Genomic DNA, 25,480 nt, shown 5'->3' on the forward strand with positions numbered 1-25,480 from the left:
ATTCCTGGAAAATGTGGGTAATCTCATTGTCCTTGAGTCCTAACCCCTGGCTTATCTGGATAGTTTCCAAAAGCATCTCAGTCCATCCGAGGTCCAAAGAAACATCCTAACCTGAGCCAGTTCTTCCTTAGTGCCTGACTCATGACAGCCCATCTCCCTAGACTGGGAATGTCTTTGGTTAGCAGCAAGAAGTTGAAGAAGAGTACTTTGGCCCTAAGGTTACTCTGTCTGCATTTCCTGGGGGAATTTGAAGTCAGAGTGGCCACAAAGGTCCTCTCCTAGGACCTTGGCTTCCATTTTGTTTTCTGAGTGTTCACCCACATGTCCCTCAAAGAATACCCCCAGGCTGCTACTCTCCTTGAGGCTGCACTCAAGCATCTTGGTCTTCAAGCTTCTCTTTGGCCAACAGGACACGGCACAGTCATTTTAAAAACTGACGTGTGTAACACAAGCTCCAGATCAAAAGAGTCTAATCCTAGATAGCATCTCAGTGGTGAACAACAAAATGTTCCATTGCCCTGTTCATCACTGCAGATGTCAGCTTTCTTCTGTGTCCATTGACGGACTTGATGTGGAATACAAAACTCATGGTCTGAATAAAGGTTCTCTCTATCACGATCTGCTGTGGTAGAGTCATGAATGATCTGCTTAGAGATTAGCAGTGGCCACTACAGACACAATGTGCTTAGTCAGTGCCATGGGGACCAGCCTCTTGAGGCTGTGGTCTCCAGGGTCAGACTGTGATAACTCGGAAAACTGTCTATACCCTATTGAGCCAGCCCCTTGCCACCCTCAACAGACCCCATGTACATTTTAAAGTCACCTTTCTCTGTGAATTAGATTCTTGATGTAGCATCTTCTCTACTCTGGGAAGGGCAAGTGAGCGACCCGACCCCCCATGCATGGTTATTATCGGCATTTCTTGGGAATAAACAGTTTTCATTTACTTGTACTTAAAAATCCTGCCCCTTGGCAGATGTCCAATGGACACCACTGTGCACTAGTTTGGGGCAATGCGCAGAGTAGATTGCATGAGTTACTATTACAGCCAGAGATGTTGCTGAGCTCAGCCCCAATGCCACAATGTCAGCTGGGTTGTATCTCCACGGAGCAGAGTGGAGTGGGAGGGTAGGGGGGATGGAAAATTACTGAAGGAGACCCAGGTGTGGGGCTTCTTGTTGAAGTAGTCTAACTGGATTCCTGCTAAAGGAAGACCAAGACCTGGAGCTTAGACATTGAAGCTGAGAGATGAGAAGCTTGTTCGGAGATACCTAATGTAGTTGAACATTAGAAGTGGGATCACTGAGCAGAATTACTGCTAAAAGCAAGAATAGATGTGGAAGGCCAAGGATGAAGGTCTGGCTTTGCAGAAGAGAAGACTCAGAGGCAGCACAGGGAGAGTCTTTGGACTAGTCTCCAACCTGGGTTGGCTCTGAGGGCAGTCATTTCCTGTGCCCAAGGCTCACACTTCCCCTGTGTCTCTTCAGGCCCTCCCATGGTTAGTTTAACATTAAGGTTCCTGAGTCAGATGTCCCCAGAACCAGCCGGCTCCCTGCTATAATCATGCTGCACACAGCCAACCCAGAAACAAGCCACACTCCAGTAAACAGTTGGACAGTAGTCAGAAAGCAAACCGGAGCATACTTGGGATCTGCTAGTCGTTAAATAAACTGAAGAAGCCTATTTTGAGCTAGGGAAGTGGTTCATGGCTTAAGAGCCCTGATTGCTCTTGCAGAGGACTGTGTTCTGTTCTCAATACTCCCAAGGTAGCTCGCAACCACATATGACTACAGTTCTAGAGACTATGATGGCTTCTTCTGAACTCCATGGACTCCTGCACACACATGGTACACATATATGCACTCAGACATACCCACATATACATAATAAAAAAAGAAGAAGAAACCTCATTTATAAAAGCCTGAATAACTAAAGTGAAAGAGGGGGTCAATGGCCAGCAGAGGAGCCTGCCAACACCTGATGGTACCTAAGAGCCAGCTGTTAGACCTGGGTTTTCTCAGTCTGCCAAGGCAGTTCTCCCACAGGATTTGGGAGCTCTCACAGGTCAACTCTTCACTTACCTTGGATTTCTCTCTTATACCATACAGCAGGAATGATCACACCTGCATACATTTTTTTTCACTTTCCATCTAGATATGTCCGAGCATTTTCAGGTTCTAGAAGGCTCTGCCACCATGCTCTTCCTCTCTTAGGAATGCCCATTCAGCCTTTGGAGTGTTTCTCGGTGAACACAGAGGATTAGGAAGCTGAGGCAGGTATTGTTGGATGGCACCTGTCCTGTTAGTCATCTCCCTTCAGAAGCAAGCTGCACACACACCCTAGCTCTGACACTTTCTACCTGGGTGGGGCCAGGGAGGTTCCTGGCACTCCAATGTTTATCTGTTTTAGTACAGCGCGGTAAGTGACTCCTGCTGCATGCACCTCCTGTGAACACTTACGAGCATGGTAGCTCAGGTGCCTGACTTAGACCTGAAGCAGAATTAGTGAGGTTGTACACGAAAACCGTAGCACAAACAGCCAAGGAAGGGGTAGTGTCATAAGTAGTAGAAGACCATTGGTGGCCATGACTTGTCAATGGCATGGAGAATCTTAGTCTGCCTTCTGCTTTAACAGACTACCATGGCCCAGGAAGTTTATAACAACCAGAGACTTGGCTCACAGTTCAGTAGTCTGGGAAGCCTAAGAGCAGGGACCAGAGAGTGTCTTCATGGATCCCAGCCCAGCAGAAGGTGTCCCATAGGGAGTGGAGAGACAACCAGGAAGGTTGTCGGGAATCTGTGCCTGAGATTTGTGCTGCTACGTCTTTCATGAGAACAGATTCCATCTTCCTCGGTCTTTACTTCTGAGATTCCCCCCTGCCACACTAGCATTGATCTCCTAACACATGAACTGGAGGGAGGGGCCATGTTCGGGCCATAGCAGAGCATGAGTTGTGGGGACACAGAAGCTCCTTGGGCCTTTCTTACCCAAGGAGTCTTTCTCTACTCACTTAGGCCCCTTGAGGCTTCCATAGAAGCACCTACTCCAGGTAAATGAAGACCAGTTCAGGGCTGATGTACAGTCAATGCTGCTGCTGCTGCCTTCCCCCAGGAGCTTGTAAGAATGCAAAGGGTGAGGTCAGGCATGGAGATGGCAGAGCAACCGTAGACACTGGGAGGGGAGCCAGGGACAGTGTCTGAGCAAGTGTCCAGGGGCCCGTGAGCATCCTTGCCTGCCTGACATGAGACCTTCAGCTTTGTGAGGATGGAGGCCAGACAGCCAGCACAGGCCTGGAGAGCAGCTGTCTGTCCGGTCATCGTCACTTCAGCCCAGTTGTACCCCAGAAACATACGTAATCAGAAGGGCACCCATAAAGGTTTTAGGATTCCAGAAGTGAGCCTTTTGGAAGGAAATGCCTTTTTAGAGAATTGAAGCAAACGGGCTGGAGAGATGGCTCAGAGGTTAAGAGCACTGCTTGTTCTTCCAGAGGTCCTGAGTTCAATTCCCAGAAACCACATGGTGGCTCATAACCATCTATAATGAGATCTGGTGCCCTCTTCTGGCCTGCAGGTATACATGCAGATAGAAATACATGCAGACAGAACACTGTATACATAATAAATACATAAATCTTAAAAAAAAAAAGAATTGAAGCAAGCATTGTTTAATCTCAATCTTTATATAGGTGAAAGAAAAAAATTATGAAGCATAAGATATAAAACATTCTTCCATTTCTTAGGTAATACTTAGCCCTGGTATTTCTAAAATAAGTGAAATGAAAAACCATGGTGAAATGTCTCATGAAAAAAGCCATGTTTCTGACATAACTTACTTTCCAAATTGTTTCAAAATCATCCTTTTTTTAAAAAAAAAATTATTTTATTTTAGGCAAAATTCACATAACACAGCCACTTTCAAGTGAAAATTCAGTCATTTAGTAACATTTACCATGTCTTACAACCATTGCCCGTCTGTAGTTTCAGAACATTCTTGTCACGAAACAGTTTTTTATAATTGTTATTTCGAGAACATTTGAGGGCTTTGGGCATCCGTAAACATGATTGATGGCTACTGTTTGTTTGCTTCAAGGGAATGCTCTTGTAATTTTGCCATCTCTGTTTTGTATTTGGCGGAGTGATGTGGGGTCCTTTGGGGCTGTTGTCTCTACTGTGAATACAGGCTTTGTGAAAGGGTGGGGGGTGGGGTCTGCCTGTTTACTCGGTTCATAGAGAATAGGAACCAGAATAACTGGTTCAAAACAGGGGAGCTGGGTTTGATGGAGTTCAGAGGGCCGAAATGAATGATGTTTGCCAGAAGAGGAGGAAAAGCAAGGCCCAAGAGTGTTAGGAAGGACGCAGAAAGGGAGGAGAAGGTGTGTGTGTGTGTGGGGGGGGCTCAACTGATCTTATTCAGAAGCAGTATTTTAGTTTTGCTTAGAAAAATGGTTGGGGCACTGGAAAGATGGCTCAACAGTTAGGAACACTGGCTTTTCCTCCAGAGGACCCAGGTTCAATTCCCAGCACTCACATGGCAACTCACAACTGTCTGTAACTCCAGTTCCAGGGGACCACACACTCTTCTGGCCTCCATGTGCACTGCACACAGTGGATCACAGACGGACATGCAGGCAAAACACATATACACATAAAATAAAAATAAGGAAAAAACTGGGGAGGGTTTGGAGAGAGGAAAAGGAAAGAGGGAAGTGATGTAATTATACTATAATCTCAAAGATAAATAATAAAAACTAAATGAATATTCTGGCATCATCAGAAGCTTGACATGTTATAAAATGCTCCAGCCAGCTTTCCCTTTCCTTCATATACCCAGCTCCTTTTCTGTTTGAATTTTTATGAATCTGTAATGAGAATTTTTACTGAGCACATAGAGGCACATGCTATATCTTAACTCAGGTGATATTTATGGTAGACCTTGGTGGCTTTGAATTTATTGAACTTACGAAGCAAATGTATCAGTCTGTGTATTTATATTTAGGTGCACATAACATGAGAGTGTCTGCATGGGAGGCACATACTGTCTGCACAGATGCCTGTGATACTGTCCGCATTCCAGCTTATGCCAAAGAATGTGTACTGGGAAGGGGAGCCCCAGCAATGGATGTGGATTAGTAAATTCACAACACCCTTCCTTCTCCCCACCCCAGATGAAGAATGTGAAAGAAAAAAAAAAAGTGGACCGCTTGTAAATATACTTAAAAGTAAACAGCAAGGATTGGTTCACGGAGGTCAGAGTCCAGCACTGCCCTGTGAATGTGCTGTTAGGAGTCTGTTTCGATGAGAACATGAATTTGCTTGTGTGGAATGTGGCTCAGAACACACAAGCTGCTGGCATCCCTTGCTGACACCTCATCCACCAGGCAGGCCAACTTGAAGGATCCCATGAGCTGAGAGCTTTGTAAACTGAGCAGATTGCATCCCTTGACTTGCTTGGTAGTGGGGTAGGGAGATCTTCGCTTTTTGATTGTACTTACCAACTCATGTCATTGTCCAGGCCTGTGGGCTGTTCTCAAAGACAGCATGGAAAGGCTATTCAGGCATGTTGCTAACAGGAGTTTTACTTTGATCATGATTCTTAGCCCACAGGATGGCTCTGGGGCATGGTGACAGAAGCCCGGCTCTCTGTGATCTAGCACAAGTTGCATAACCTCTTAAAACATCTTCTAAACAAAAGAATAAGAATGCTAGCACTATGTGTGGTTTCGGGGATGTCTTAGAAATGAGAGTCTGTTTCATCTCTCTGTGAGAATGTCCCAAAAATTTGTCTTGGAGTTGAAGCTACTGCTCTTCCCACTTCTATCTAGAGCATGCTCTAGGCCCCAGACTGGAGAAGTGGGTTGGAGCCCAGCCTGTAGCAGGTGTAGAGCCTGAAATCCATTGCAGACCTGGCCACAGCAGGGGTTGGAGGACACTGAACCAGGTAGGCACCTAAGTGCAGACAGCCTGGGAAACAGTGTGCTGGAAAAGCAAAAGACATTTGTGGCAACCTTTGCTCGTTGGGCAGGTCAGCCATGTGCTTGTCTCTCATCTCCCAAGGCCCTGCCCTCCAGTTCACCTGGCCCAGACTTGTCTCCAGGTGTCATACAGCCTTAGGCATTGGGGAATCTCCTCTGTAACTCTGGTGCCACTGTCCCCTCAGGCTAGCATTCCTGGCCAGGGTGCCCCATTGTGTTGGTTTATGGAGGATCTGGATTGTGGGAGGTGCAGGAGGGGCACATGGACTGTGTTGGTAAGGGCTATGAAGATGTGAACATTCCATTTGTTCCCTGCCATCACCCGGGGCCTTTAGTGGTGGCTGGTACCCCCTCAGATCAGGGTGCTTCCTTGGAAGAGGGAGGTGAAGCCTCACAGTTTCTTTCTTTCTTCCTTTCTTCCTTCCTTCCTTCCTTCCTTCCTTCCTTCCTTCCTTCCTTCCTTCCTTCCTTCCTTCCTTCCTTCCTTCCTTCCTTCCTTTCTTTTTTGAGACAGGGTTTCTCTGTGTAGCTTCAGAGCCTTTCTGGAACTCACTCTGTAGCCCAGGCTGGCCTCTAACTCACAGAGATCCACCTGCCTCTGCCTCCCGAGTGCTGGGATTAAAGGCCTGTGCCACCACTGCCTGGCTGAGGCCTGACAGTTTCAATAGAGTTAGGTACTTCAGCCTTTGTTTAGATCCCATGCCAGTATGTACACTCTTCCTTCAGGACTCGTAGGTGTTGGCTCTCGGAACCCTGTGGGTACCATTCTCTGGGTGTGTTGAGCACAGCAGTGTGGACTTTATCTACTCTGCCCACCCATTCTCCCATATACTTAAATACCTCATGCCTTGCAAATGTGGCCAATAGTTAATGTCCTGTGTCATTTAGGGATGAACAACAGAGCAGAAAGTCCATTCATGTGTAGTACAGGTACCATTTTTAAATCAAGGTTTTCATCTGTAGTTTAATCTGTGACATAGAACTGAGGATCTCAAGAGGACCACTGTATACAGACACAGCACAGGGGTGGTCATGTCTGCAAATTCCCCTGGGTATATCTGGACTTGCAGTGTCTCACTGTATGAGTGCTGCATAGGAACTGTTCATTGACATGCCCATACTTGTGAGGAAGGACTAGTGAACACATTTACAGAAAAATAAAAGCAGGCACTTGAGGTCTTTGAGGGGAAAAGAGTAAAACAGCACCCAATTCCTCCAAAGGGCGTGATGGGTAAATTTGGTGTTCCTCAGGTCTCAGCATGGCACACTAGAAAGTCCATGTCACCAGCAGTTGGAGTTCAGTTTGTGGCAGGCACACAGATTTGAGGGGATTGTGTTTCGTTTTTAATCCTTTTCCTGCCAAATTATCAGGGAGCATTCTCTTTGGGTCTGCTGGGGGGATGGTTGATTCCCAGACAAACAGGAAAAGGACTTTAGACTGACTTGGAGATGTCAGCTATAGTGGTGGTTACTCTGGTGGTTTGGGGGTCCATCTGGGGGTCTTGGGGCAGCACCTGCTGCTGCAGATAAGACCTGCAGGCCACACCGACACCACCCTCTTACATTCCCCAGGGCTGTCAGGTGGGTAGCAGAGAAACCCAGAGCTTACACACAAAGCACTTGGTTTCTTTTTCTAGAGGGTGTGTCAAATCCTAGGGATCTCCCTACACTTGGCCAGATGGCTCTGAGGAGAAGGATCCATGCTTCTGATGTGCTGCCTGGCACCCCTGCAGTCCAATGGGGCAAAGTACTGGGCATATATGACTCAAGAGCCTACGAGCAGATACACACTTGGGGCTGGGCAGCCTGAGTTCTGCCAAACTGATGGGATGGTGTCTTAGGAGAGCGGGCCCCAAGCATGTTCATCCTTCCTCTGCCCTGCTAGAGGTACCTTAGCCACCACTGGGCATCATGGCCTCTTATTTCCAATGTTGCTAAGCTCCAGCCCTCTGAAAGCCTCTTCTCCCCCGCCCCCCCCACGCCTTCCTCTAACGTGAGCTTTTTCGCCTTGGCTCCTTCCATCTTTCCTTCTTCACTGTTCCTTCTACATAGTCCCAGCCAGGGGCTGAGCCTGCCGGCTGCACCAGGAGCGCTATAATGCCAGCAGCACTCAGGAGGCGGAGACAGAAGACTCTTGAGTTGGAGGCCAGCCTGTGCTGCATGGGACAGGGGCTTTACGTCACTAGTAGGATATGCCTAGGATCAGGGATTCGTCTCTAGCACGGAAAAACAAAAGTTTTCTATAGTGAGTAGAATTAAAGACAAGGCTTTCCAGTCTAGGGACCAATGTGCCAGTGCCACCGTGGGCCCGAGCCCAAAGCATGTGGAGCAAGGCCCCAGGTGTTACAGGACCAGCATCCTTGCCGCTGAAGGTAAGGGCTGGCCAAGCCCATTTATGGGGCTGTGGTCCTCTCCAAGAACTCTCTATTCGTGATGTGGCTCTGCTACATCTTGGGATTTTGCTCCCCTCCCATGAGCATCCCAGCTGGTTCAGAGTGTCTACCTCCTGTCCAGGTACTGACCCTGATCTGTAGAGGAAAGAGCAGGGTTTCCGAGAAATGACTTTCTTTCTAAAGGAAGTCATGCTTCAGAATCATCCCAGTTGCTAACACTGCAGCTAAGGAGAGGGAGGGGAGGGAGGGAGATAAGCAGGTTTCCTAGAGGCTCTTCTAAGCCTGAGGAGACCCACGCAGAACTGCCTGGGTCATGGCTTTGTCACAGTCACAAACGCAATATGTCCAGCTTCCTCTGCTGCCCATCTCTGGGGTTGCCTCCAATCCTCTGGCCTGTGAACAGGTAGGACCCACAGAGGGGATGGACCTGCCATGGAGAATGTCCTTCCTCCTGCAGAAGTCATGGATTGGAAAGGCTGGTACATCCACCTTACCAGCTGAGCCTCCCGCTGAGCCTGTTGGGTTGGGGCCAGGCATTTCCGATAGCAGGAACAGCTGTTTTGCAGGCTCATAAACAAGAGGGAGGAAGTATCTTCTTAGGGGTCTTCCTGGCTCTGCCCTAGACATGTGGCCTGGAGGAGCCAAGACCGAGGGGCCTCTCCTGATTAGGCTCCCAGGTTGGCATTGTGACCTTTGGGGTTGGGCAGGCTTAGATTCAGCAAGATGGTCAGCTGGTTGTGCTGGAAGCTTCTATCTGGGCAGAGCCCTATGATGATGAAGTAAAAACCAACTCTGGCACACACTGGCAAGGGAACATCCCTAGGGGAACATAGAACCTTCTCTTCGGGAAGAAGTGCGGGGAGAACTTGTTTCTAGAAGCTCATATTTGCAGAGTGAGTGAGGCTTTGCCTTACTCATCAGACAGGACAAAGCAGGACTGATTGTCATCTCTCTGCTGCCATTGCCTCATGGTAACACCTGGAGTGGTGTGTCTGTCTCCAGGACCAGACACACCGGTCCCTCTGCACTGCTGTACACAATCTACGTTACCGCTGATATCAGTGCCCAAGTAATAGAACTGGGATTCTACTTAATGAGCAAGAAAGTATCCCAAACTAAAGTGTTATTTGTAAGAAACGTTGAAGACATTATAGGAGTTTGGTAGTTGGTTTGGGGGTTCTTTCAGATAGAGGGAGGCACATGAAGAGAATAAGGGGGGGGGGCGGGCGGGATATAGGTATAGATGCTGCCCAAGACCTGTTGGTAGAGAGGTTACCAGCCAGGTGAAGAGGCTGATTCCAGATCAGTTTATGGGAACCAGGAGGAAAACCAGCACAGCGTGAGCAGATACCAAGGGGTGGGTTTTGTAGCTGAAGTCTCCTTGGTTGCCTTGTGCAGGGCTGTAGTGAAGGCTTTCCATCCACCAGAAAAGGAATTAAGAGGGAAAAGATCCTCACTGGTGAGACTCAGCTCCCGAACTCCTGGCTCCTCAGGTTGCTGAGAAGGGGAGGTGTGGGGCGTGGCTGCTGGTCCTGCCCCTCGTCTCTGCTGGGTGGTGATACTGGCCTCCGCGTGGCATTAAGCTGTGGTGGGTTTCACCAGGGAGGTTTCCAGAGCTCGAAGAGGGGAGGAGGAAGAAGGGAAGCGGAATGGAAAGGAAGCGAACTGCCGCGGGGAGCGGGCGGGGCCAAGTCTGGAGGCACTGACTGGGCAGGCGGCCCGCAGCAGCCCGCGGCCCGCCGCCCAACAATCCCGGGATTCTTTCCTGCGACCCGCTCTCCCGCTGCCCTCTGAATGGGCCTCTTTGGAGGTGGCCGCCCCGCCTCTCGCCCTGACTCCCCCGGGACTGGCAGAACACAGAGCCCTCCCAGGGTGGGTGGGGGACGCCGCTGGGACGGGACTCAGCACCCGGGGCTGCTGGAGACCGGCCCTGCAGAGTGCCTTCCATAAGGCTCACAGATTCTAGGCCCTTCCATGGACTGACCAGATTCCAGGTGCCCAGGTAAGCCAACAGCTGGCCTTGGGGCTTCTTGGGAGCCGTTTGTGTGTTCCCGATGTCTCTGTGCTCTGGATCCTTTGGGCACATCCAGTTGCTGAAACCTGATCTGGGATGTGGGGGAGGGTAGTGGTGGGGTTAGGGAGGAGGAGGAGAAGACAGACCTAGTTCCAGTGGCCAAGACACCTACCTAGGTGAAATGGGTCTTGGAGAAACAGCAAGACATTTTCTGCTCTGTGTTGCCCTATCACTTAGTGACATTTCTCAAGTTCCCAGACTTTAGGACAAGATACTCCACCCTTGAGCCGAACCAGGTTGCTCCTTCAAGGAAAGGCAAGCTTTCTGTCTTTGCTGAGACTTTTTGGGGTGAACAAAAGCCTGGTTTACAGATGTGCAGCTTTTTGTGCATCCTTCTGCCCACACTGATGATCACCGGCCTGCTGCATGCTCTCTGTCACAGCCCACCCCATAGGCCCTCAAGAGATTGCTTCCCTGCAGTGTCCAGACAGCAGTGTTCCCACCAAGGAGGCAGGCAGCCTATAGGACATATTCTGGGTTTTTAACGAGGCCCTCTCTTGAGTCTTCTCTGCTTGGAGCAGTCAAAGGGAGTATTTCTAAACAAATCCATGAACTTTGAAACAAAACAGGCATTTACTGAAGTGATCTCGGATTGCTTGCAGAGCGTCTGCATGCAGCAGGGACAACTGGTACCTTCACTGTCCTCCCTTCCTGGGGCGGGACTGGGATTGCCTCCCCCCATGTGTGGGGTGAGGGGATCTCAGGGTCCTAAGTGGTGTGGGAAGAATTCGTGGTCTCCTGAAGCATCTGTTGATCCTTACGAAGGCATGTTACAGATACAAGACTGGGTGTATGTGTTTCAGCTCAAATCATGAGCAAGATTAAGGGAGAGAGGGGAAGGAGCCATATGCTTGAGAGAAAACCCTTCTTGCACAAGCCCCAAGACAAGCCCGGACAGATTAGGGTCTGCCTCATGCTTCCTGGTTGTGAGTTTTATGTGTTGCCCCTTCTAAGAGCCAGAGATACTTCAAATCAAATGGAAGAAAATGCCTTTTCAAAAGCTTCCTGCTCTTTTAATGGGATCCACATAAAATCGTCATTTTTCCATGAATTCCATATGTATGTCAGTATATTCTAAATTGGCTGCCTTAGATAGAAATGTTTTCCTAGTCTTAGGTAAGATGGAAAGTATGGCCATCTATCTGAATTGACAAAGAGCTCATGTTTACCACCAGCCTATAGCAAATCGTGGAGCCTAGAGTACTGGGGGGCCCTGTCCATGTTGTGGCGGGGGGGGGGGAGGGCTTTCTGAACACAGGGCTATAAATTACTCACCAAGAACCCCGTGTCTTCCCTATGCTCAGAGCAAATGTGTGCAGCAGGCTCGTTGACCTTTCCAAGACAAGTCTTAGGATGCATGCATGTGAGAGAGGCAGCTTCAGTGGTGGGCTGCTGAATCAGAGATCTTGATAGGAGGCAAGATTCCTGTTGACTTCCTGTGAACCAGCTCCCTACACCTCCAGTCAAGAGTCTGTCTCCTGGTCCCTAATAGAGGAATGATCATTGATATGGAACATGTCGGAGGATTAAGTGAGGTAGTGCCTACTTGTGACTTAGCGGTGTGCCTGGCACACGCATGGAAGGCTCTCAGCCTTGAGTCAGCCGCTGCTCTTGCCTCTTATTCTGTGGGGAGACCATGTGTGAAGCGGTACCAAGATTTCTCAGTGCTACTGAGGGTGAGTGGTGGCTGTCAGTGTGCCTACCTGTGCCCACAGCTTGTTCAGCCCTGCCCTGAAACACGGAGAAAGTGAGTTGAGGTGGGATGGGGACCATGGTCACTCCCAGTTCTGGGTGATTACATGGCATTGAGGACAGTTTTTGTCCACTGTTGTGTCCCGTGTCCCGTCCCCCCTTCCCCGAGGCTCCTTCCTTTCTCTGCCTTTCCGACCCCTGTCCCCATATTTAATACAGAAAGAACAGACAAAGGCATATAGCTGCCCACTGAAAGGAAGCAGGTCAGACTGGTAGGTGCCAGTGATATGTGGAAGCTGGTCAGACAGCTGTCTCAGCAGGTCTGGGACCAGCTTTCCATTCTGAGGCTGTAGAGAGCACCGTGTCCATGTGTCTCAGTCCTTTCTGGAACTAACGTATGTCTAAAAGGTACTAGAATCACAGGCCACAATGAGAACTGAGGGCCCAGGAGGACCAGTTACAGACTATAACCTGGGAAATCAGGGAACAGGTTCACCCCCACCCCCACCCAGTCCTGTGTGTGTGACACACAGCTTTGGGTGGTGGCCTCTCTATGGTATTTGATTTAGACTAGCCCCAGGAAAAGATGACTACTTGGTTAAACATGTCTAAAAGGCCATGGTGAACAGTAGGATGGCCAACTTCCTTGAGGGACTGGATATGGCTAGAAAAGCTTCCAGAATGTCCTTAGAGCTTCCTCAAAGTAATAAGGAAGTAAGAGAGAGAGAGAGAGAGAGAGAGAGAGAGAGAGAGAGAGAGAGAGAGGGAGGGAGGGAGGGAGGGAGGGAGGGAGGGAGGGAGGGAGGGAGGGAGGGAGGGAGGGAGGGAGAGAGAGAGAGAGAGAGAAAGAGAGAGAGAAAGAGAGAGAGAAAGAGAGAGAGAGAACACAAGAAGAGTCTATAGAAGACTAGATCTAATCCTAGAAGATGTGTACATCCTGTGTGTATTCTGGAAGAAGATACAAGCTGCCCGGCCAGTGGCTCATCGTGCTTCAGAGTAGATCTTTGTAGGAAGGAGGACATGCGGTTTCCCCAGTTACCCCATCCACTCTGATATCTGGTAGGTTCTCTGTCATTACCAAGGTCTCTGTCACCACCAAGGTCTCTGTCACCTTTGTAGCCCATGTTGTACCTGGACTGGGGGAAATCAAGTTGATAATATCTTAGTCACTCAGAGGCTGTTTAAAATGACATTGTTCATAAAAGGGGGCATTTTCAAAGCTTATTAAGAAATATTTAAAAGCTATAAATAACTGGAAAGAAGGGTCATGTTTGGGCATAGATATGTCATAATGGTAATGACTCCTCTAAGTTTTATCTACACATTTAATTCTAAATTTTACTACCATTGTTATTATTACTATTATTTCTGTGAGTGAAACTTTGTAAATTCTGTCTAATGTTAAAGAATAAAGACCCTGAGTTATCAGTGTCTAACTGTCAGGAGGTAGGACCTTCATGAAGGCGGAGACCTCAGCCAGTGTTGGCTTATTTCCGTTCACAATGTTGAAGGTTCTGGTCCATGGTTAACGTGTTGCCTCCTTTGCTTTTGGTCCTGTGGTGGGGTAGCTTGTCATGTGACAGCACACTCTTCATGGCCAGAAGATGAAATAGGGAGAGGAAAAGGGAGGGAATGTATTTCTCCAGTCCCTTGAAGTCTACTCCTTGAGTAACCTGTAGAATTCCTACCAGGTTCCGCCCCTTGAAGGTCCCACCACCTCCCAATAGCTTCACACTGGACGCCAAATCTATAACTCTTGAATACATGGACCTTTGGAGTTTGGACTTCACTTTCAAACTCCAGCAAACAGTAAACATCTGTATAAGATGGGCTGGTTGGTGCTGATCAGTGAGGAAGGAAAGACACTATGTAAACAGAGCTGGAAAGGTCCCTGTTCAAAACACAGCAAGCCGTGCTCCTGGCATCACACAAGGTCATCAACTCTTAGAAGCACCAATGACTTTACTATTTTTTCAATTCTTTGTGGAAACTACGGACAGACTTGTTTTTCTGTTTCTTTCCTTTTTCTTGGTGGTTAACTCTCCTTCTTGGCCCTGGCCTGTGAGGCCACAGAGCATGCTGTCTGTGGTTGTGTGCTGAGCTGTCTGGGAGGTTCAGGGTCTTCATTGTTGGGGAGGGGGCAAGTAGCTGTGCACAAGAACATCAGGGCGTAGAGCAGGGTGTGGGACTCATTCCTTCTTGGAGACAGAAATCCTGATCACATGAGTTCTTCAGTCTTGGCTTGGGCGCAGTGCATGATATATGTATTTTACCAACTTATTTAAAATATTTATCCACAGCTGTCAGTCCTCTGTGTGTCACAGGTAAATTAACAACCATTTCTGCTTTCCCTCTCCTTCCCCATAATACTCTACCTTGGTGAGGGACATAATTTCCATTTTATAACTAATCTTTGCCTCATTTTCTCTCCCAAACTCACACACTTCTCCAGTGTACTTGATGTTGTTGCCTACTGCTCCATTCGGTGTTTCAAGGCTGTATAAAATACTGGCATCCAGGGCCTGGATCTGGGGCACCAGTTCTGCCCAGTGCTGGATGTTCTAGTACAACCCTTTACGTTGGAATCTCCTGCCTCTGTCATGATGGAGGACCACTGAGAATCCAGGAAATGCCCAGTGGGTGTTGTCACTAGGTATGGGTGGATGGCCAAGGGTCTTCTCCAGCAGGTCATCCATCTATCCTGTCTTACTGACTGGACAATGAGTAGATATTTTACCATACACTGTGAACTTTAGCTGACTGATCTTCTGAAAGAGGACAGCGCATAGTAAAGAAGGTCGCTGTCAGTTTTAGGGGACTTTCTGCTGGGTCAGCCTTCCCCTTGAAGCACGGTGAACAGCATTTGGACTCCTGAACTCATTACCATGAGACAAAGCCGGCCGAGAGCCTCAGGCATAGAAGGTTCTGCCACAGGTTATCCTTCTCAGAAAAGGAATCCTCCATGACAGAAACTGCAGCTTGCTGTAAATCCACCTATTGATTTATTGATTTATTGTTATTTTGGGGGCAGTTTTAATGCACTTAAAACTTTATTGGAAGTCCAGTCCAGTGCCAGTGCAGCCTGGCAGCATCTGGGCAGTGCTAGTGGTCTGGCCATTTTTTTGAGAAGCTAAGGAGCTGGTTGGGCAGTGGCTTCAGCCCTGGTACCAGTGGCACTCTGCATGTGACATTTGCCAGGTACTACTCCGTGGGTAGGAAAGCCAGCCAGAAGCAAAATGGCTGCACTGAAGCTAAGGAGTGAGTTGACACTCTCAAGTGAGTCGGCATGGATAGCCTGCATGCCAGAAATCAGTGGAATTAGAAACCTGTGAGAGAAACACACAAACCAAAGTGGCTGTAATCTGAAAGGCTCCCATTGTGTGTCTAACAGCTCACGGCGTCAGAAGTTCTGGGCAGAGGTACCCTTGCCCATTTAAGGCCCTATCCTATTCAGGACTTCCCCCAGCTTGCCCCATAAGCCGCAGGCCAAGAAGGGAGGAGAATCAGATGAGAAGGGAGACATTGTGAGCTGGGTCTTCTTCACTCCTCTGGCTGGTGCAGGGCTCCCTGGGACACAGGGTTTGGGCCAGGGTGGTCTGCTTTGAAGCTGTGGCTCAGCCTGGTCAGAATCCCCATCCTGTAAGCCATGGAAGAGACAATTCAGAAGCAGCCTCCATGCAACACACAGCACCAATGCTATCTCTTGCTTCTTCCTTAGACTAAACTTATGACCAACCCTTCTCAACCTGTAGGTGAAAGCCATTTTGGGGGTCAAGGGATCCTTCACAGGGGCTGCCTAGGACCATCGGAAAGCACAAATATTTACATTACAGTTCATAACAGTAGCAAAATTACAGTTATGAAGTATGAAATGAAAATAGTTATGGTGTGTGTGTGTGGGGTCACCACAACATGAGGACCTGTTTTAAGGGGTCACAGCATTAGGAAGGTTGAGAGCCACTGCCTTAGAGGGTGGTTACAGCCTGATCATGCTGTGTGCACCCTGCATGTCCTCCCTTCATTGCTCCTCAGGAACCTTGGTAGAGACCTTCAGCCACCCTGCTGCCATCAAGAAAGGCTTCACTTCCTGAAATCTTATTCCTGTGTTAGGACTGAGTGAAAGCCCTAGCCGGACCTCAGATGTGACCGTATTAGGAAAGGAGATCTTCACACCGGTCGTTAAATTGGTGTCCCCTGAGGCAGAGCCTAGTCCAGTATGACTGTGGTCCCTATCATAAGAGGAGATTAGGATGTGGGTCCAAGAAGGGAGGCAAAGGGGAGACAATATCACCTGTAATCACAGTAGTTGGACCCTGGGGAAACTGCTGACATCTGGAACACGGACCTCCAGCATCCAGAACAGTGAGAAATCAGATGCTTGTTGGTTATGGTAGACTGAGCTAAGACCCCGAGCTATGAGACACTGGACCTCTAACCCATGGAGCTTTGCACAGCAAGAAGGACAAGGGTTTGCTAAAGAGTGAAGGGTGGGAAGCCTATGAATCAGGGAGGGATCCTGGTGCAGGGGGATGCCGGTTCCCTCCTGGGGCAGAGCTAAGGCACCAAGCCCCAGCCGATAGCCACTGACCCAGCACCCCTGTTTTGAACTTGGTGCGGAACTCCATGGTGCAGTCATTAGATAAGAAAGTGATTGTACTGGGTGCTGGTGTGAGCATTTGCCAGTTGTTCTAAAGTCAAGAGGTCTATTAAGTGCCACACAGACAGTGATTACTAGTTTCATGTTGATAGTCCACGCATGTTTCTGAAAGACACGTAAAAGGTGTTGAGGGTCGGGTGAGACTTCCGCCGGATTTCATCCACTGTGGTCTGTCCCATAGTGAGAACATACCTTTTTGTTAAGTAGGTTTGACCAAAGCTGAGTTCTTGAAGTATTGTGTGCCTCTTGGTATTGTGCTCACTGTAACTCACAGTATCAGAAGTTCTGGGCAGAGGGTACCATTGCCTCGTTAGGGGCTTGCTTGGGAATCTGACCAGTGTTGTTCCAGTTTCAGGGAAGTTGCAGGACACTTTCTGCAAACTGCCTGTAGGTCCTGGGTGTTTGGTGGGCTAGGGGTGTGGATGCAGTAGAGAAAAGGGTCCTCTAAGGATGACTTGATTGAGTTGATAAAATTTCCGAGTCCCAGTCAGAGACATCAGGTATAAAGTGGTGTCTCTTCATCCTGAGCCTGAGCGTTTGTGCAGAACTCGGAGCAGAACCCTGTGATGTACTTGGTAGAAGAGAAAGTGGTTGTACTGAGTCCCGACTCTGGGGCTTTGTTTGTGAAGCCCTTTAGTACTGACTGACAGTTCCTGCCTGAATAGAGCTAAGGAATAGGCCTCAACTTCCTCCACCTGCCCCATCTCTAAAGGGTGGCTGGGGCCTGTGGGGATTCTATCCACAGACACAAAGTACCAAGACTTTGGCTTGTGTGCAGACTCAACTATGGGACTAGAATTCTTCAGGAGACTGAAAGTTTGGAGCAACCAGAGCCTGCTAGGAGTATTTTCATACCAGGAAGTTCTAGTTGGCCCTGCTCTGGTTCATTCCCCTGGAGACACTAGTCTGCTCTTGATTTCCAGCCCCACTCAGCCCAGGGATCTTGAAGGAACTGAGTTGTTTCTCCAGTGTGGGGAGTACACTCCCTCTGCATTTGGAGGGTTTATTTTTACCGCCCCCCTCTCTCTCTCTGCATAAGGAGGGCTTCCCTGTGCCTCCCTTTTTCTCCCTGGTACGGCCCCATTCACCCTAGCTGCAGCTTGACCACCCTATAGTGGTTTTTCCCCATTTGCCTCTGTCCCCAGTGGGTGGCCGCAGCCCAGGAACAGCAAGCATTTGTCACTGAGGCCAGTTTCTGCTGCAGTGACCTGTGCCCACCCAAACTGGCTAAAGGATTAAGAAAGGAGAGACTGTAGCTCATGGTTCTGTCACACGTGTCCTTGCAGCAGTGGTAGACAGGCAGAACGGGCATTCCACTCAGTGGGTGGATGCTCAGCCTGAGCAGGGGAGCGCTTTCTGGCACAGGCCACCACGTGTGTTCCTGAAAGACAGTGACTTTATGCTAAGTAAAATAAACTGATCACAAACGGACAGACGCTGCATAATTTACTCATGGGGTCTGTGAAAGAGTAGAATCTGTAAAGAGAGGAAGGATAGTGGAGTTGCCAGGGGCTGGGAGCAGGGGAGCAAAGAGAGTTGTTAATAGGGTACGGAGTTTGAGGTTATAAGAACAAGTTTTGGAGATTGGTGATGGTGATGGTTCAATAGCAATGGAAGATGGACTTACGGCCACTGGAATCGTCACTTGGAAGTGGTCAGGATAGTAACCCATGCCTATTTTAATCACAATTAAATAATAACAGTGCGGGGTGTGGCTGAGCATCATGGGGGCCTGTCCTCAGATCTGGCTTTGCAAGGATTCTGTCACCAGGCAAGTGGGGGCTCTCTGTCCTTTGTCCACTGCCCATATTCCCAGTCTCTGAGTTCTGTGACAGCTTGTCATCCAGCTACATGTGGCCTCCAGCTAGCTCAGTCTCCCCACCCCAAGGCATCCTTCCACCTATTTTTCCTGAAAATCTAGCAGGTGGGAAGTGTTTGTTTCCCTGAGAACTCAGACCACAGTAGGTTTTCAGGATGCTTGTGAGCTACTGGGCCATGCTTACTGCATGCATCCCAGGGTCCAGGCTGCTTGAGGCATTCTGCAAAGAGAAACGCTGTTTTCAGTGCTTCGACATTGGGATTCTGTACACAGCACCGAGTGAGCAGAACAGAGTGTTTGCTTCCCAGTTCCACTTGGAATCTTTGAATTTAAATGGAGCATCTCTAAAGAACAGGAAAACACAGGACCCTGCTTGTAATGAGCCATTTTATCTGTGTCTCTGCTTCCTTTCCTGTTACTGGTTAAAGGGAACACTGGCATGATCCTTTCAAAGAAGATACTCCTCTTGGGATGAAAGCATCACAGAAGGGTGAGCCAGTGGCAGATGGAAATTCCAACCCCAAAGTTAGGTGTGGTGTAACATATCTATAATCTCAGAATTTGGGAGGTAAAAGAGAAAGGATCCAGAGTTCAGGACCAGCCTTGATTACGTAGTGAGTCTAAAGCTTGCCTACGTTACATGAGACCCTGTTTAAAATAAATTATTATTATTAATAACAATAATACAATAACAACAACAACAATAGTACCTCTAATGATAGCAAGGATACCTCTGTCCTCCAGGGGAAATGAAAGCCTTGCCTTTGTCAAGAGCAGAGTTGATTGACTATGGACCTTGACCTCAGGAGTTACCAAGAAGCAGCTTGGCAACAGGAAAGCACAATCCTTCCTGTTCATATGTTTTCATGTATGTTTGTATGGGGCTGGAGAGTCAAGACTCAGATTCTCATCAAGAAACATGTGCTGCTCTTCCAAGGTCTGGGGCTTCCACTAGTTAACTCTCATTATGTGTGGCTGCCTGCCTGTTTTTCCCTTGCTTTCAAAAAGCTGGTTTTAATAGCCTTTTATTTTTAGAGAGCAGAATTATAAGCTAAGGACATCTTTTTAAAATTTTACTACCATCAAACCTCCCATAAAAAAGTTTTACCTTCTGGAAATAGAATTTTTAAATGCTTATGTAAACAAACTCCAGAAATCATCTATTATGACCTCAATTGATAAGATTATAAGGAAGGAGAGCTTGGAGGCCCCAGAACTTGAGAATGTATCCAGTATTCCAGCAAGATTCAAGTTAAGAGATGTGCTGATATTACCATGGCCAGAACTCTCAAGTGATGGCAAAGGAGACTGCTTATTTAACCTGGGTCTTACCAGCAAGGAGGGAAGAAAGAAGATGGAAATGGATGGATGGGTAGGTGGTTCAGTGGGTGGATGGGTGGATGGGTGGATGGGTGGATGAGTAGATGAAGATAAGAGGCTACTGTTTAGGCTATCAGTGGTCTTGGCCATAAGTAGAATATTCTTGTTAACTTATAAGTCACCAGTCACCAGTGTAGAGTGACTGGTGTCCAGCTTCCCACAGAACACTCCTGCAGCAGCTTTTGAAAGAAAGCATAAAAATAGATCATTTGGAAGAATGCCAGTGACCCCTTCTCACCCTCGTCCTGGTACAGGAAATGGAGGAAGTGGAGGCAGAGAGGAGAAGAGTGCAGGCATTCCTGAGATCCCAAGAGGCTGGGCATATGCCCCCCAGTTCCCGCCTGGCCTGGAAGGGATTCTAGGCAGAGGTTTCTGCACCCTGAAACCACAGGGCACCAAGGACACACACAGGCTTGGAGGAGAACCCAGAAAGTGTGGTCATCTTCAAATTCCAAACACGGTATTATCCCCTCCAGCCCTTGCTGTGCATGTGAGCAGCAGCAGCAGAAAATGGGAGTGTGTGGATAATAAACAAAAGCAATGCTGTCAAGATTCCCAGCAGCTAAATGGTTTCTGGGCAGGCAGGACCCCATTAGACCTCTCCTTGCCATGGAAACTCACTTTAACAGAAGAGGGCTTCATGCCTCAGAAGGCAGAGTTTGGAAGGACTGGGGCTGCCCTGTAGACCATCTGAGTGGTTGCTTTAAAACCTGCTGCCCCTTCTGTGATGCCCCTAGGTCCCTTTCTCTGAAGGACAAGGCTGCTCACCATCCTGGCTGGTGACATTTCACCAGTAGTGTTACTGTGAGCCTCATGTTGAAGTTAAAGAACAGTGGCCATTATTCCATCTGCTCTTCTCATGAGAGGAATTTCTAGAAACCCATGCAGAAGGGTCTGAAGACTTTGGCTTGACTGGAGTCTGTGTCAGTTCCTTGAGTAAGATTTCAGCATACTCCCAAGTTCTGTGGGATTTCTATCCCATGCACTGCACTGTCAGCAAGGACAGTACACAGGAGAGCTTGGGAAGGTGGCTCCAAAGGAAGCCTCTTAAGGTGGCAGCTCTGTTCCTGCACTGTGTAGGTGCCATGTAAACTGGTACTTCCGCCAATGTCTTCTTGGTATCTGCAGTCTGGTCACCAGAGTTGATCTTCATCCTGCAGACTTAAAAGAGCAGCTAGCACCCGCGTTTCTGAGAATGCAAAGGTCCAGATACTGAGTGCATTCGCTGCTGTGACGTTATGCTGTTTAGAGGTTGCTTTTTGCTGACATGCATTCCTGAGTGCAGGCAGGGGAAGGGGATCTGCAGAAGACTTCGTTACTGAGTGCTTGGGGGTCCCTGCACCAATTGCCTAGCATGAACACCCAACCTGGTGCTTAGGCGGCTGTTTCTGTAAACAAAGGGTTAAGTACTGACACAAAGCCTGGGACAAGAGGGAACCACAGTGCCCCCAGAGTTGGTGCTAATGAATGATAAACAAAGCCACTTTCATGGGAAGTGCTGGGCTTGCTGTTTTCTGGGAAAACACGATGATAACAGGAACAAAGTGGGATTTGATTTTCCTCTGCCTGTTCTCATTTGAAGGGAATCTTTGGCGCCATATAAGCATATTCAATGCTTCTGAATCTTGGCATGGGTTCCCTGGATCCTCAAGGCTCAGGGACTTAGCAAGTAGAGGCAGGGGCAGCGAGGATTGCCCTATTCTGTGTGGGGCCTCTTGGAGCAGCCAGGTCACAGGGGCAAATGCTGAGAACTGCACTCCTCCATCCCCTGCTGGCTCCTGCATTCGATTTTGCTGATGAACAGCTCTAAAGATCCCAAAGATCTGTGCTGCTCCTTGGAACTTGATCCTAGGGATGATCCACACCTCCCTCTACCCTCCAGCCAGACTCAGGCAGAACTTCCACATCATGCTCTGGACTCTAGCTCTAAGATCGAAGCCAGCTGCTCCTCGTCCTCTGTCTGTCTGCCTGTCCATCCATCCATCCGTCCACACATTCATAAGATACATGACCAGAACCTTCTCTATGTACCATCAGTGAAGGGTGGAGACAGCTCCTCCCAATGGGGAGGCCAGGGGTTGGTGTTCTCCAAGCCTGTTGTATCTACCTAAAGCCCACTGTCTATCTTGGACTTAATCAAATGCCACCTCTGCAATGTTGTGGTTTAAATGTGAATTCTGCACTGCCTCTCCCACCCCCACCCCCAAGTCTGCTGTGTTGTGAACACTTGATCCCAGCTGTTTTCACTGTTCTGGAAGGTTATGGAAGCTCTAGGGGGTAGAGTCTCACTAGAGGAAGTGGTTCACTAGGGGCAGGCCTTGAGGTTTTACAGATCAACTGGGTTTCCTGTACATGCTTTGTTTCCTAAGTGTAGACACATCAGCTGCCTCATTCTCCTGCATCCGTGCATGCTCTGTTTCCTGAGTGTAGACACATCAGCTGTCTCATTCTCCTGCATCCATGCATGCTACACCATGGTAGGCTGTATTCCCTCAAACTGTCAGCAAAAATGAACTGTTCCTCCCTTAACAGCAATAAGCAGAGTAAGCGATAAACTTTATAAGGCATCTAGGCACTCTCTAGGCAGAAGGGAGTCCTCCAGAGGTCCCCCTGGAAGCCAGACTGCACCTCCCTTCTGGCCTCATTCTCAGACAAATGCTCGCCTCCTGAGGGCAGGGCCATGCTGGTGTGACTACCATGTTCTGGTTTCCTTCTTTCCTAGGTCCTAGATGGAAAATAAATGCAGATGGATGTGTGAATGAGGCTAAGTTATCACTTGGAAGACAGTGAAGGGAGGGATGGTTTAAACATTGTATTTGTTCTTTCTGCAGAGTTGCCACTGAAAGTTTGAAGGAGGGATTTGGAAGACCATACAATTAGTTAATTAGCACACCAAGCATTTACTTTGAAATATTTATTGGTGTGGGGATAAGAAGACTATACCTGTCCCAAGGATGTACAGATAAATCCCAGAAGACATGGGCATTCACCCTGTGATTTACTCAGATATCACATCAATATTGGGTTTTCCTATACTGAGAATTTTAATGAGCTGAAAAAATACAGCACAAAAATTGGTGTCCCATCATGGCCCCCGATGAACAAGGCAAAGCATTTTTGCCTTGGTTTTTGCCATACTAGCTAGCAGTGAGCCCTTTTAATTTGTCCTCTTTTGGTATCCATGGTAATTTTCTTATAACTTGAGGTTTGACTTCTCTGGTATTTTGGTAAGTTCTCAGTAAATGTCTTTTCCAGCATGGATTCCGCTTCATGCAGTGCCCACTCCGTGTAGGTTTGACGTGGTAGTAACTTTCATCCTGGCACTGGTCTATCTGGCTGAGTTTGTATTTCCATCCATGCTCCAGTGTCTTCCTTGCATGTTTCCTCCTCACCCCAAATTTGTCCTCTCCTCTGCTGAGTCCAATCTACTGCTGAAGTCCTTAAGCCCATGCTTGTTTGTTCTGCTTCTCATTCCTGGAGTTTCCATTTGATTATCCTTAGGGACTCAGGTGCTTTGGTGAAATCTCTATTTTTCTGTTTCTTTGTAGTCTGTATGTTTTAATTCCAGTTTTTGAACCAGCTATGTTTTTTTTTTTTTTTTTTTTTTTTTTTTGGTGGTGGTGGTGGTGGGATTTTGTCTCATTTTGTTTGGGGAGGGTAGTGATTTTTTTTTTTTTCTTTTCACTTGTCATGTTTCCTGGCAACATTTTAATTAGAAGTTTAGATTGTATCAAAATTAAAGTGAGATGAGGTGGGAGGCAGGTTTGGGATGGTGGGTATTGCTCAGAGAAGATCCAGATTTAAAGTGGGGTTACATGAAAGCCGTCCAGTGTCTGGTGCCCTGGGGCATAGGGCATTGGGACCTTTAGTTATTGGCCAGGGTCATGCTTCTTGAGTATTTCCCACACATAGGTTTTTCTTACCACCCAGAAGAAACCGCCCCAGTCCTGTTTAGCTCCCAGGAGCCACTTGTAACTGGGTAGTTGGTGCCAAGCCCAGAGGCTTAGGACTGAGGTATACCTGACAAGTTCCAAGTCCTCTTTCTGTGTGACTTTGGCCTTCTTGATCCCAGATGCCTTGGTAATTCTGAACCTGCATCTTCAACCTCCCGAGAATAGCATGTAGCAGATCAGATCTGTGCCCCATGGTCCCTGGACATGCAGCCCCAGAGTCACTAATATGGGAGGGTGGGGAATGGAAGGAAAGGCAAGCATGTCAGATGATAGCTCTGCAGTGCCTGCACTCCAGGGAAGAGAGCATCTCTGTGAAAAAGGCTCCTTCTAGTTTATTGGGTAGGCTGTACATACATCTGTCCCTCATACATGAGCCGCCAGCTCAGGATGGATGTTGCACATGGAGACACAGTTTTCTCTTTTGGTAGCAGTGATGGGTGACAATCTACACATAGTAGCACAAAGTCACCCCCTGCAGCCACCTGTGTTACTGCTGTCGTGGTTCATCGTGACCATGAGCAACCGAAAGCTTTAAAAATTAACTCATTCCGTTATGAACACAGGAAAGGGCTGAGATTGTGACATTATGGATCACGTAATCTCTGCTTTCTGTTTCCTTGCTCCAGAACCACGAGGCTGCCCAGAGATTATCAGCCACACTGTGGGGATGTCAGAGAGCCCCATTGGACCCAAACCCACCATGCTTCGGGCTGATATGCCTGCAACACCCAACTTTCAGCAGATGTTTGCATCCTCCTGCACAGTTTCAAGCAACGGACCTGGCCAGAGGAGAGAGAGGTAGGAGGACGGGATTTAACCTTGTTAGAAGTTCCCCTTGACATCAGAGCACCCAGCTGAGAGGAGAAAGAAAAGACCGGGTAGAGCAGGGCCCAACAGTGAGACCCCACTCGGGTCTCTCAGGCTGCTCAGGTAAGGTGGAGAAGAGTCCGTACCCAGGATGCTGTGCCACACATCGCTGCTCATGGAACTTGCTCTTGTGCACGGGCACCAGCAAATACATGAGCACCTAGGAAAATGTTGCAAAAATGGAAAGGAAGAAAGGGACTGTGGCAGACCAAACTGTCCTCTTTTGTTTTCAAAAGATGAGGCCTTAAGAAACCCAGGAAGGCCAGCTGCCACTCTGGCCCAAAGTAGAATTCAACTCCCCCATGTCTCTTGTACAGGTTTCCAGTTTTCCCTTCCCATTAAAATAAAGGGGGTCGCTAGGCGGTGGTGGCGCACACCTTTAATCCCTGCACTCGGGAGGCAGAGGCAGGTGGAGCTCTGTGAGTTCCAGGACAACCAGGCCTACACCAAAAAACCGTGTCTTGAAAAACCAACAGGAAGGAAGGAAGGAAGGAAGGAAGGAAGGAAAGAATTTTTAAAAATTAAAAGGCCTTGACATCACGTGTAGAGTCTGTACCTATTGTTTATCAATTTAAATGTGTGTATGTTACAAGAGGTGTATTTTGAGTGGCTTTCCTAAGTTCCTAAATGTGGTACTTCCCAGTCAAGTTGTCCCTCTGTCTGCAGGAGATATG

General features: G+C 48.2%; 1 protein-coding gene across 7 annotated transcripts in view; it reads left to right on the plus strand.

Annotated features, from left to right (window-relative positions):
- The window catches only part of Tns3 (tensin 3), a 245,001-nt gene that overhangs the window by 196,516 nt on the left and 23,005 nt on the right, over positions 1 to 25,480 (plus strand). For all 7 annotated transcript variants that reach the window (XM_028890993.1, XM_028890995.1, XM_028890996.2 and 4 more), the window contains one exon: positions 24,566 to 24,737. In XM_028890993.1, the coding sequence (XP_028746826.1) occupies positions 24,566 to 24,737 (172 nt within the window). The remainder of the gene's footprint in view (positions 1 to 24,565; positions 24,738 to 25,480) is intronic.

This window comes from Peromyscus leucopus, chromosome 10, assembly GCF_004664715.2.
Source record: "Peromyscus leucopus breed LL Stock chromosome 10, UCI_PerLeu_2.1, whole genome shotgun sequence".
In the NCBI taxonomy this organism is placed as follows: domain Eukaryota; kingdom Metazoa; phylum Chordata; class Mammalia; order Rodentia; family Cricetidae; genus Peromyscus; species Peromyscus leucopus.